Source organism: Choristoneura fumiferana, chromosome 16, assembly GCF_025370935.1.
Source record: "Choristoneura fumiferana chromosome 16, NRCan_CFum_1, whole genome shotgun sequence".
NCBI classification, from domain to species: domain Eukaryota; kingdom Metazoa; phylum Arthropoda; class Insecta; order Lepidoptera; family Tortricidae; genus Choristoneura; species Choristoneura fumiferana.
The window spans coordinates 18968836-18982542 of record NC_133487.1 but is presented as its reverse complement, the minus strand read 5'-3'; the positions used below and the strand labels follow the sequence as shown (position 1 = coordinate 18982542).

Sequence of the window (13707 nt, the reverse complement as noted above, 5' to 3'; positions counted from 1 at the left end):
GCTCTAGTTTTTCGTGTTAACGTTATTTTGACATAATCTTAACGGGTATTTTTATTTTGATTTAATTTCTTGCTTTTTTGTGTTGGGGTGCCTTCGTGCATTGATGAGTGGGGTAGATTCGTACTGTACGAATGTACCCCGAGTTAGTATTTTTTTTTTTTTTATTGTTTCAGAGTCTTGCCTCGAATTACGTAAATAAAAAAAACTGCAACGTGCGAGTCGGACTCGCGCACAAAGGTTTCCGTACCATTATCTATACAACATTAGACGTTAGCAAAAACGGAAAAAATTAAGTGTGTTGTATGGAGCCCCCCTTACCTAAATATTTATTTTTATTTAATTTTTTTTTCTTAAAGGATTATAAAACTAAAAAATCTGTGAATATTTCAAGCGTCTACCTGTTGCCTTATTAATATCAAGCAAAAAAAACTGTAAAACAATTACGTTTGTTGCATGGGAGCACCCCTAAAAATTTATTTTATTCTGGTTTTAGTATTTATTTTATAGGCCACAGTTTTGCTTAGTTTGGACTAGGTCAATTGGTGTCAAGTGTCCCATGATATTTATTTATTTATAATCTGTGAAAATTTTAAGTGTCCAACTATTACGACTCAAAAAGAACAGAGCCCTTTGACAAACGGACGGACAGACAGACAGACAGACTGCGGAGTCTTAGTAATAGGGTTACGTTGGTACCCTTTGGGTACGGAACCTTAAAAAGGGAACTCGAACAGGGCAGGTAGACGAAGAAACAATGAAATCTGCTAAACAGGAGGTCTTAGACAAAAACCTTGTCTATTAGAAAAGCTGGTCTAAAATTATGGTATCAATCGACAACACTTAAACTCGCTTAACAAAGTTCCACAAGAAAAACAGTTGCTGAAAACGATGGTACATAGGTACAATCCAAAAGCGTGTGTTTAGCTCGAAATTTGCATCGAATCAAGTTTATCGACTGATGAAGAGGATGCTTTAACAACTACATCACGGGTGGACTTTGGACTAAGAAATTAAATAAAAAAACTGTTATTTTGATTAAGACTGAATTATAATATGATTATGTGTTATTTTCGACCTCATTAATATTTGTAGTTTGTATAAATTGCTTTTTTGTGACTCTGTACGGAGGCTCCCCACTATGTACGAATGTGCCTTCCACCGTGTACGAAGCTACCCCGAGCGTGAGGTGCTTTCGTACGTTTCTCATTTTTTGGAAAAACAGTCACAACTTTGAAATGTTGCTATTTGGGCAACTCTAACGAATACTACTATGTAACTAGATATATAGGCAATGTGGTAGTGTTTCAATTATTTTGAAATTAGGTACTGGTTAATTTTACAAGGCCTAGAGTAAAAAGTGTACGAATCCTACCTGCTCTCCCCTATGCGTTACGGGCAATGAATGTCGTGTTTTGGGACAGTTTTGTCTTTCGGAAACTTTTGTCCTCCTTTTTTTTCCGAACAAAACGGGACTACACAACACTGTGGCTGCTCGATATTTTTATGGTACGGTTTTAAGGTGTATTAAATATGATTTGTTTTCACGCCCGTAATAACAGACTTTGAAAGCCACACTTTAAAACCTCACGCAATAGTGGCGCCATCTAGAAAGACAAAAAACGATAGCCCTCATTGATTTAGCTTGGTCTCCCTTACCGCTAGGAAAACACCCGAAGAAGTCCCGCGGTAGGTCAGTCAAGTTGTGACGCTTCCCGTTTCTGGCTAAGCCAATTTCGATGGAATAAAACAAACGAAGACGTCTACAAAAAAATATATTATTCGGGCTCAACAGTCCCATAAAACAAAACTGAATTTAATTTCAGAGCAATGAGAGGGCCGTGGGGGTAAAGGCCTGTCTGGTTTTCCTCCGTAGTCCGGTACTCCCATGCCTGGTCGACGAGCCGAAGACTGGCCCCGGTCGATCAGCGGTGACGGGGGGTGAAGCGACTCGGAGCGGACGAGGAACTTCCCTCGCTCCTTGCCGGGATGATAGGGCCGTGTGCTTAGTAGAGGTGGGTAAATCCGGATCTGAAGATTCAAAAGAGTCAGATCCTCAAGTGGATCCGAATCCCTTAATGACTCCTTTCAAATCTTATTGACTCCGGAGTTACTAACTCCGACTGGATCGAGCGGCTCGCCTCGCTCGTGATCGCCGTCACGCTCACTCACACTGACTCGCTCCGTCCGCCTGCTTTCGCTCGCGTGGCTCGGATCGGGATCGGCAGGGCTACTATGAAACTCGAAGTTCGTATCGTACCGTCCCTCTCGCTCTCGTATTAAATAGTATAAGTGTCAGAGGGACCGCACGACACGAACTTCGATTTTGGAGTTTCGTAGTAGCCCTGCGGATCGGATCTTGGACTTGGATCTTATTATCTATGTTTGGTTGGTCGGTTCGGTTCGGTACTCGGACTTGGACTAACGAACGAGCGGGTGGGGCACCGCAGTACCGTACCGACACCGACCGACCGAACCGAGCCGGGGCGGATCGGCCATAGATAAATTAATAATCGCTCGAAAGAACCGGAGTCAATAAAGGAGTCGGATTCAATAAGCGGATTCGGTACCGACACCGGAGCTGGATCTAGTGAGTCAGATCACTTCGCGGAGTTGAGATTACCCATGTATGTCTAGTGCTTAGCGTAAAAGTCGCACCCTGTGAATAACACAGTGTAAGGAACGCTCCTGATCCTCCGTTCGTCTTGTGAACACCCTGGATACGGGACCGCAACGGGAAGCCGGCATAACAAAGCGTGTTTGTATTCACAAGCAGAGCGGAGTTACATAAAGCGTAATTAGCCCTAGGAAGAAACAATGAAACGGAATATAAAACTACCCTCATAAAAATAATAAATCAATGACTTGCAAATTTACCAGTGAATGACTAGCAGTAATTACTTGATAATTTAGATGAATTGGATCAATGTTATTAATAATGTAATAATGAATGACTAGCAGCAATTAATTAATAATTTAGAACAATTGAATAAATAATTTGAATATAATCGATTAGCAGCAATTAAATAATGATTTGGATTGATGAGCGATGTAAATAATAATTATGCAAATAATTGAATAACATGAATCCTACAGCCAAACTAATTCTAGCAATGATAAAACGTTCTACACTTTCACTTACCAAAAATTGGGTGCGAGGTAGAACGCGATTAGCGCCGCCGAAGTACGTCGGGGTTTAAATTCGGTGCGTCCACAAACACCGTGACGACTAAATATGTTTTTTTTAATTATTTAGTTTTTTTTTTTTTTAAAGACAATTAAATTTTGTATCAGCGCGCGAGACGACACGTATAGATGACCGTGTGCGCTGCTGGTACGTGCTCGTCGCTGTTGTCTGTTCGCCGTGGACTGACCCGGGGCGGCGGTGGAAGTCACTTCCAGCTTCTATTCAATTAGCAACCGGTTATTAAACCGTATTTACATTGCGATATTATGCATTATGTTTATTTTATTTTATTATTGTAAATAATTTGATTGGACTTTTTTATATTAGTAAGTTAGATTAGATTAAATTTGAATTAAAATAATTGTAAATAAGTTATTAATTAATTGATAAAATATTATTCTACATCAGTTAGTTAATAAGTTAAGTTAGATTATTAATTTTAATTAAAATAGTTATAATTAATTAATTAATTTGTAAATAATTTTATTAAAATAAGAAATAAAGTATGTAACGAGGTCACAACGTTACAAAGTTCATAAACTTGTGAACAAAAATTTGATCAAAAATATCTGAACACGCTTCTACGTCGTTAGTATTTAGTTATTTATATTTGGGCAAAAAACATAAAATACATAAGACCTTATTCTAATAAGTCTTACCGTTAACAAGATGAGTCGCGTTCAGATATTTTTGATCAAATGTATGCTCACAAGTTTATGAACTCGACTGTTCTATCTAAACCTACGCCATTGCTTCATCGTGTAAGTATTCGATTTATATTTGATTAAGTATCTGATTGATCTTCATAACCCAGGTTATCCTAGCATGAAGGTCAGAGGTCTTACCCGATGGCTCCTGACAAGCCCATTTAGCTTAGTTTTACATATTGTAAAATAGTAAGTAATAAATATTATTATTATCGGAAATTAAAAAAAACCACCGTGACGGCTTGGTGTAATAAAACCCTAAGGCCATAAATTAAAAAAAAAACGTTGACATTTGACAGCTCAGTATTGCCAACCTAGCTACTTTGGCGCTAAAAAGTTGATTTTTTGTTAAGTTTTGGCGCAAACTGCAAAATGGTCTAGCAAAGTATCTGCGTGCGACTTTTGGGGACACCGAATTTGGGATCCGAAATTATTATCTGTTACTGTTACACCATGAAACAATTTAATTTTATTCACATTGTTATACCCTATACTACGAACGAAGTGCAATATTCGAATTTCGTATCTTGCCGTTAATACGAGAGCGAGAGGGACGGTACGATACGAACTTCAAGTTTCGTAGTAGCCCTGCTGCTAGTAGTTTATCGGATCGGATCGGATCGGATTAGCTAGCATTAGCGACTGGCAGACTGGCACTGGCAATACTGATCAATGCAGTAACAAACAAAAAGGTATTAGTCTGTGAGGTGTGTCAAATATTTGTGAAAAACAAAGCCTGAAAAGTTTAAATAATGGAGAATATTCAAGTTATTACTCAGGATTTCCTTAACATGCACATAACAAAGTCCGATGCTGAAACAGCGGCACCAATCGAGAGGCGTTTCAAGAAAGGAATCACAGTTGCCGAATTTAAGGTTATGATATGATTCACTCAGATTTAGTTTAGTAGTTGAATGGGACGTTTGTTTCTATTCGTGATGATAAAATTTATACACAAAGGCAACGTCGTTAGACAGTGCACTTGTCTTCAAAGTAGAGACCCTGAGTACGACGTTCTTTCAACCTACCAAATCCAATGAAGAGGTTTCCAACTGGACTTTTTTGTTGTATGACGCATAATTTTTTAACACTAGTGACTGGGTGAGCTCTTCTAGTCGCCCATGAAAAACAAGATCTAAATTAAAGAAGGAAATAAAGATACTGGATACCTACCTACCCAAAACCAAAACCGTCATACAATAATAATAAGTTTGTTTTAGTGTTTATTGTACAAAGGAAATACAAAAACGTGCTAAGTATCCATGAAGGTAGGGAAAAGTTGTGAAATCCTGACATAACATGCCAAGTCTCGATTGAGATGATTACCTTATAGAAAGTACTTAGTGAAATTTCATAAACAGCCAAGGCTAGCCTTTAAATATGGTAAAACTAATAAATTTGGACAAAATTTGGCACATCAATTCCATCCACATCAGGATTCCTTATGACTTGTGCCATTGAAAATACTGTAGTTGTTATTACTTTCTTACTTTATGATTTGAATTTGGTTTTTGATCCACATACCTTGATTTTAGAGTAGCTCAATATCTCAGCACAGTTGCATGCGCCATGATCACGAGACCACTGGAAAATTGCGGGTATTTAAATCATAAAATTAGTAATGGTTGCAATAGTCTAAAACATTGTACATATTTCCTTACGCTACCGCTTAAGCTTAATTGATTTAGACGAAATTTAGGAGTCCCGGGGAAGGACATAGGATAGTTTTCATCCCGGAATATTTTAAAGTTCCCGCAGGATAGTGCTAAACGAGTACTACGCGGATGGAGTCGTGGGCAATAGTTAGTTACACGTAATATCTATATTGTAGAAATGATGATCCTAAAACTAAATTTCTTTCTTCAGAGTAAACTTGAGCTAGTAACTGGTGGAAATGCTGCTACGATGAAACTGAAGTTGTATGACACCAAAAACAAATACATCTGCGACATAGACAATGATGATGCTCTCCTCGGCTCCTATCCTATTGATGACTTAATGCGGATACATGTCATAGACAAGTTTACACTTCTTAGTGATGTAGGTTCTTCAGACAGTGCGGAACGGTGAGTTGAATCTATGATGAATCAAGTTTGCACCATGTTTTTCTTGACTTCCGATGCGTTTGCAGGTTTCAATATGAAAAAAAGTTGTTGGGTATGCAACCATATAAAAAATGACATTATTTAAGAATAAGAATAATTTATTTGCTATTCGCAGAACATACACATTCACATAGAGACAGATTAAGAAAAAATAAAAGTAAAAGCAAGTTTTTGCTAAATCACAAAGCGGTCCCAGCTCAACATCGGCAAAGCTAACACTGGTCTGACTTTACTTATTTCTTTGCTTGGCTTATTTCTAGATTCCGTTTGTCTGAAGAAGAGTATGAAAAGAAGGGTGACACGGTGAGATCATTCCTGCAGCGAAACCGTCTCGGAAAGTACAATGAGGAGGAAATGATGAAGATTAAGGAGCAGCAGCAGAAAGAGTTGGAGGAAGAAGCTCGGTATGCACTTAACATTCTGCCAACCTACTTATACAAATATTAAAAAAAAGTGTGTGTGACTTGAAAACGCGAATTAAATGGCGTTACTTTACAGAGGTTCATGTTTAAAATAAAATTGTTAAAATGGAGTTGCTCCTCCATAAAGTATAGCGATTAAGCTATGCAAATAGCTGCGCCTACGTTGAATATTTTAAAAGCTTTTTATTAACTTGCAATGTATGTTTAATGTAGGTGTGGGTCAAATCTTGCAAGTTAAATTTGACCCACTTCTAGTAGTCGGATTGTCTTTAAATTTGGCATACTTATGTAAATTGCGTGACAATACAATAATCTGGTAGTGACATCCTAGTAGTCCGGCCAGGATCGTCTCCGCAGGGCGGAACTCTTCAATGGTTAATGGCATAGACTTGAAAATTTGGTATACAAATGTAGTTTGGCTGACAAGACAATGCAAGTTAAGTCAACAAAAACTACAGTCAGCAAAAAAAGCTTGTATTAAAAATATTTTTTTACCAAAAACTTATTGTAGTTGTGCAGTTAATTTTCCTCTAGTAAAACCGCTTTTTAGGCAAAACACCACATGATTGCGATTGAGGAAGCAAAGTCAAGCTTCTACTCTGAATGACCGCAGGTTAGCAGCGAGCGTGTTAGTGGGGGCGCGTTGTGAAGTCCGCGTCCCTCACGCGCCTGCGCGGCGAGCCACTGTGCGGTACAACGGGCCGCTAGAGGGCGCGAAGGGACTGTGGATCGGCGTGCAGTATGACGAGCCTAGAGGGAAGAACGACGGCGAGTGAGTATTATCCACTATCACTATCCAACAAGTAGGGGAGGCCCATGTCCAACAGTGAATGGCCTACAGCTGAGATGATCTACCCAACACATCTATCTCCAAGTGCCAGCTAAGCATCAGCAGATTGTCCTGAACTTCTGACAAAAGGGTGTGATGTTCCATTGCTTTAGGGAAGCTAGGATGAAAATGCCTAATTTTTTTTTTTTTTTTTTTTATATAGCCTGTATTATGTCCCACTGCTGGGCAAAGGCCTACCCTTTTCTCCGCCACTCTTCCCTGTCCTGGGCCTCCACCTGCCAATCGAGCTGAAAAGCGCTCAGGTCGTCCCGCCATCTCCTCTTGGGTCTGCCTCTGCTCCTATGCCCATCCCTCGGATCCCATTCGGTTACGATCCGTGCCCATCGGTCCAGGTGCATGCGGCAGACATGTCCGGCCCAGTCCCACTTCAGCTTGGCGGTCTTGACACCCACATCTGTGATACGAGTTTTAGAGCGCAGTATCGTGTTTCTGATTCGATCAGTTCTTCGAACACCCAAAATACTGCGCTCCATTGCTCGTTGGCAAACCTTGAGCCTGCACTTTTGAGCTTCAGTCAATGACCAAGTCTGTGCGCCGTAGGTTAAAAAGGGAAGAATACACATGTCGACGAGTTTGCGCTTAAGTGACAGAGGAAGGTTGCCCTTCATTAGCGTCTTCATGGACCAGAAGCTCTTCCAGGCATTATCGATACGCCTATCGATTTCTCTTGACTGCCTGTTCTCGAAGGATGCTATCTGACCCAAGTAAATATACTCGTCGACGTACTGAATATCTTGCCCATCTACCGTAACTCTACGTTTCACGCTGTTGGTCTTCGCTCTGTTCATTGTGAGTCCAACCTCAAGGCTCGCCGTGCTCAGATCTTGGAGCATTCGCTGTAGCTGTTGTGGTGTTTGGGAAAATAAAACGATGTCGTCGGCAAAGCGCAGGTTTGATAGTCTTTTGCCTCCGACATCGAGGCCCATTGTATTTTCCCAAGAGACCGCTAAATGCCTAAATAACCTTTTTATTTTATTAAGTATTATTTGTGATTATTGGGCATTGTTTTAAAATTTATAGCGCATTGGTATCAACTGTAATGATGTAATTTTTCAATGATTAATAAAATAAATAATTAATTAATCTATAAACGCGCTGTGAAGTCTGCGTGTCCTAACATGTTAAGTACTGCGCGGTGCAACATGCCGCTAGAGTTGATTACTCAAAAAATGCATTGCAGTGATTTATTAAAAATATTTTTTAACATTGATTTGTTGCTGAGTTTCACCTACTTAAAAATATCATACCTGATATAAATACAATAAGTGCTTAACTTCTCATTTTAACAATTTTGTAATTTTAATAAATTGATTGACGGTGTTTGTAGGCCACTTTCAACCGAAGCAACCGGAGCTCTATGGCCTATGTCCAACAGTGGACCTCGTACGGCTGATAACGATGATAAATTGATACAAAAACTTGTTTGTTTACAGGGTGAACGGTAAACGCTACTTCACCTGCCCGCCCAAATACGGCGGCTTCGTCAAACCTGTGTACGTCACGGTGGGCGACTTCCCCGAAGAGCAGTTCGACCTCGACGACGAAATATGATCTCGCTGCCATGACCACACCGCCCCATGCTTCTACGTTTCGTTAAGCTCCACTATGCAAATCAAGATTTTTAAGTATATATTGTGGTTTTGTGGAACGGAATGTGTAAAAAAATCGAGAAAATTTGACGGAACTCGTGTTTACATACAGTCAAGTGTATAAATATAAACTTATTCAAAGTTTCAAAAATAAGTACCTACCACAGACTTATTCCGACACAATAAGGCCGTAGTAACATATTTTGGAGTGGTTCGAATAGATACTTATTTTTACACTTGAACAGTCAACAGACCTTGTTTACTACGTCACTAAATACGTCGTTAAATATTACGTCATCTTGATTATACATTATTGTAAATGGAAGTAGTATCTGGTGTGACACGAAAATTAACTAAATGTATATATTAATTTATTTATAAAAATGTCAAATTATTATTTTAAACGAATTAAATATTAAAACAAAATAAAATTAACCTAAACTTATAATATAACCTACTAACTGTATGTAACTAATTGTATGGGTAATTAACAGAAAACTCATGCTAATTTAAAATATCAGTGTTAAGGTACCCGCTTTTCAACTTTACCAATATAAAATTATTGTACACAAATATTAGCTCTATCCATTGGATGACAATTTTGGCAATGTAAAAGGCATTTTTGGCGGACAAATATGTCGGCTGTTGCATGGAAAAAAGTCTAGATTACGATGCATGATAGTTTATGGCAGGGATGTAACGGATGTGTTTTATCGGAACCGAAAGCGGAACCAGATGTTTTCAATTTAGTTTATTGGAACCAGAAACGGAATCGGAACCGGAATCAGAACCAGAATCGGAGCCTGAGTGATAGGTGGACTGGTATAAACTTGTTGGTTTTTGATGTACGCCGCTCATGTCCCGCCGCCGCACTAAGACCCGAGTTCACCAACTACAACATAATCATTGATTACGTAACCGCATGTTAAAATTTAACAGTTGTTTAAACAGACCGCGTTTTTTTTCGTGTTCACCATTTCTTTCTAAACATCGGTTAACAAACCAATCGTTTTTGAACGAATGAGTCAAAAATGACCGAATGGTATTATACTACTTTGTGAAGATGGGAGCGCATCCGCTTATCTTGCTTTTACCAGTGCATCGTTCAAAAATGGTCGGGCAACATTATAATACTGCAAAATGTAATGACCGTTCTGTCAGAGGTAATGTTGGTAATGAACGTAGGTATTCATTATTTAGTATCATTTTTCCTGTCAGGTCAGTTGTCAAAACAAAAACGTTCCTTCGTCATTGTTTTGTTTGGTTGGTTTGGATTCAAGTTTTCACTCTGTTTTTGAATTAATTACTTGTGAATATGGAGGATAAACGCAAGCGTACAGTAAATTTCACCAGTGACGAGAAAGCGGTACTTACAGAACTGGTAATAAAATATAGAACCGTTATAGAAAATAAAAAATCCGACGCTACAACAAATGCCGAAAAAGTAAATGGTTGGAAGCTCCTGTCTGATGAATTTAATGCTATAAGCACTTACTGCAAACGTGCTCCCGAGAGTTTAAAGACTTGCTGGGAGAATATCAAACGCCAAACAAAAAAAGAATCTGCGAGTCGGAAACGAGAGATGTTTAAGACTGGTAAGCAAACGTGGTGATTTTCGTGGTGATTTTCGTGATGATAACTATTTACCTTCCTACTTAGTTCATAACACACGCACTATTACACATGCTATTATTTTTAGGCGGTGGAAGACCACCACCTCCTCCTCCAAGTACTGGAGCGGGCTGCATGATAGAGACAATCTTGGGACCTGCTTTGGAAGGACTAGAGAATCCATATGATGGTGATGCTTTCCTAGATATAAATGTAAGTACTGAAAAGTGATTAAAAATCGTAACTTTTAAGAAAATATAGTAATTTATTCATATAACCATAGATATAACTATTAAATTGTGCCACTATACAGATTTAGCAAAAAAGCTTGCCCCGGAGCATAACTGGCTAAAAAATATTATAATATTTGTTATGTTCAATAACTGTATGATCGACAGATATTTATCTTCAGATATTACTAGCTTTAAAGCAGGTTTCTGAACCAGTGCTCCATGGACCCCTAAGGGTTTGTCGCAGGAGTACTGGAAGTCCATGGGAGATGTTTATAAGATATCGCCTTAAGTAGGTTTGTGGTGGAAACAAGGGGAAGCCTTTGCCCAGCCGTGGGACACTTTAGTAGGCTAAAAAAAAGTAGGTATGCAGCATATAGTTAGCACTCTTCAGTATGTAAAAGTAAATAAATAAAAAATTCAAATAAATATCACGGGACAATTCACACCAATTGACGTAGTCCCGAAGTAAGCTTAGCAAAGCTTGTGTTATGGGTACTAAGCAACAGATTAATATAATTATATAGATAGATACATACTTAAATACATATTAAACACCCAAGACCCGAGAACAAACATTCGTATTTTTCATACAAGTATCTGCCCCGACACGGGAATTGAACCCGGGACCTCAAGCTTCATTAGCCAGGTTCTCTAACCACTAGGCCATGTGGTCTGGTCTGGTGGAACTACTAAAGTTCTTTAGCTTTTGTTTATTTAGCAGAACATAAACACCAAATAATATTTAGTGAATACTGATCATTAGCTCCTTGTTCTTCCCCTCAATTAAATCAGAAGGGGTCCATCAGACATGACTATAAAAAGTTTAAGAAACTGTGCTTTAAAGTAAAGGTGCATTATCTAATTACTTTTCTACATTTTATTTTCAGGATAAAGAAAATGTTGCCACTCAATCAACCACTAATGAGTGCCCTCAGATTAACTCTGACACTGAGGTTTGTTTATTTAATATCTATGTTGTTTGTTGTTACATAATGTTGTTACCCAAGATGGATGAAAGTGTGATGTTTACTTAATATTTTGGTTTCAGTTTCTTAATAATGAAAATGAAGTAATGCATGTCATTGAGATAATGGAGAATAGTGAACCTTTATGCACACAGAGCCAGAGCCCTATTGCTGGACCAAGTCATGACAATAAATATGCCGCAGTACAAAACAATTTTAATACGGTAGGCATGCCTCAAGAACTTTCAGTAATAAAATTATTATGTGTGTTTATGGTGTGTTTGGAGTGGATGTTACAATTAATTTGTTTTCAAATAAGCAGTATTTACTGTTCTTTGTTACAGCAGTTTATTTATACTATTACATAATTATTTATACTATTATATTATATGTATTGTTTACAGGAAAATAATTTGAAATGGGAGGGGTGGACACCAAGTTCCTTAAAAAGGCCAGTATCAGATGTGCTTAGAGAAAGCGGAAATAGCTGGCTAAAAAGAAGGAGACCCGCACCTGACCAGCTAAGTCTGAGTGACCAGCTTATTCAGGAAAAAATAAATTTGGTAAAAACTCTGATAAAAAACTCAGAGGAAGATTCTAAAAGAAGGATTGTTTGTACTGATACTATTATTTCAAAAAGGGCACGTGAAATGAAACAACTTGTCACTTGATGTTCTATAATAATAAAAAAATAGTGCCGCTACTTAAAGGATCTACGTCGACCAAACGTAAGCGCGATTCAGAAAATGCGTTGGTGGGTACAGCGCCATCTAGCGACAATTTGTGTAAACTTTACCGTACAGTACAGATGCAAACATGCCGCCCACCAAGAACTACAGTTCTTTACACTATTTACAAGAAAAACAGAATAGGTTATAACTTAATTAAACCTGCTATAAGCCTTTGAAATAGGCTCTTTAAGACAAGTTTTAATGACTACTTATACAAATTGAATGAATAACAATAAATGAAATGGGTTAATTAGCTAAGGGTAAGATACAAATTCGTGAGGTAGGTCTTTTTATGAGATTGTTCTTACATTTCAGTGTAACAACGCGCGTTACGTTGTCCAAACCTGGATGCGTTTTAACCACCTTGCCCATAAGCCATCTGGCGGGGGGTAAATCGGGTTCTTTTACCAGTACCACATCCCCTACTTTAGGTTCTGGTATTTTTTGAGTCCATTTGTGTTGTTGTAGGAATTGGGTTAGATAGTCTTGGGACCAGCGACGCCAGAAGTCTTGTAACATGCGCTGACATAATTGCCACCTGCGTAATGGTGATATTGGCACATGCTCATAGCAGCGGTCTGGTGCTACTATTAGTGGCTCTCCTACCAGAAAATGACCCGGAGTCAAGGGCAACGGTTCTCCATTGTCGTTGGTATGCCACATAGGTCGAGAATTGAGACAAGCCTCAATTTGGGTTAGGACTGTATCCATCTCTTCATAAGTGAGTGTGGAGGTCCCGATTACACGCTTGAGATGAAATTTACACGACTTAATCCCTGCTTCCCACAGTCCACCGAAGTTTGGTGCGTGCGGAGGGATGAAGTGCCACTGTGTACCGTTAATAGCCATCCAATCTGCGACTTCAGGGACCAAGCTTGATTTTGCAACGTCAAAGAGATGCTGGAGTTCCTTTGCTGCGCCCACAAAATTACTACCGTTATCGCTGTACAGGTCGCTGCAATGACCACGCCTACCAATGAAGCGTTTAAAGGCAGCTAAGAATCCTGCCGTTGACAAATCGCTGACTGGTTCTATGTGTACAGCTCTGGTTGCCATACACACAAACAGGCAGATGTATCCTTTGTAAGCCTTATTTCCTCTGCCCTTAGAAAGCCGCATATTGATGGGCCCTGCGTAGTCTACCCCACTATGTAGAAACGACTTAGTCTGATTTACCCTGGGTGCGGGTAACTGACCCATCAATTGGTTTCGGATGTTGGCTGCGTGTCGAACGCAAGGAATACATTTTTTGACATGAGCTTTGGCGAGGTTCTTCAGTCCTGGTATGCAAAACTTAGCTTTGATGTAGT

General features: G+C 38.9%; 2 protein-coding genes across 3 annotated transcripts; both read left to right on the top strand.

Annotated features, from left to right (window-relative positions):
• The first annotated feature begins 4505 nt into the window (after window positions 1-4505).
• LOC141436072 (tubulin-folding cofactor B-like) lies at window positions 4506-9728 on the top strand. 2 transcript variants are annotated; one of them, XM_074098913.1, is made up of 5 exons: window positions 4506-4766; window positions 5758-5957; window positions 6257-6400; window positions 7032-7190; window positions 8702-9728. In XM_074098913.1, the coding sequence occupies exons 1-5, from the start codon at window positions 4644-4646 to the stop codon at window positions 8817-8819; spliced, it is 744 nt and encodes a 247-aa protein (XP_073955014.1). In that variant the 5' UTR covers window positions 4506-4643; the 3' UTR covers window positions 8820-9728. The 2 variants fall into 2 exon arrangements, with proteins under 2 accessions (XP_073955014.1, XP_073955015.1); XM_074098914.1 differs by lacking the exon at window positions 4506-4766 and adding an exon at window positions 5106-5159.
• Window positions 9729-12877, top strand: LOC141436605 (uncharacterized; the record flags this gene model as incomplete). The annotated part of the gene is given in 6 exon segments (XM_074099600.1): window positions 9729-10452; window positions 10557-10681; window positions 11589-11654; window positions 11750-11890; window positions 12071-12277; window positions 12866-12877. Coding segments are annotated over 6 exon segments (831 nt in total).
• Window positions 12878-13707: the final 830 nt, after the last annotated feature.

Excerpts from the sequence above, each read along its gene's own strand:
- LOC141436072 (XM_074098913.1), top strand. The coding sequence starts at position 4,644 with ATGGAGAATATTCAAGTTATTACTCAGGATTTCCTTAACATGCACATA. Across the intron at positions 4,767-5,757 it reads TCACAGTTGCCGAATTTAAG|AGTAAACTTGAGCTAGTAAC; the intron begins GTTATGATATGA and ends TTCTTTCTTCAG. Across the intron at positions 7,191-8,701 it reads AGAGGGAAGAACGACGGCGA|GGTGAACGGTAAACGCTACT; the intron begins GTGAGTATTATC and ends GTTTGTTTACAG.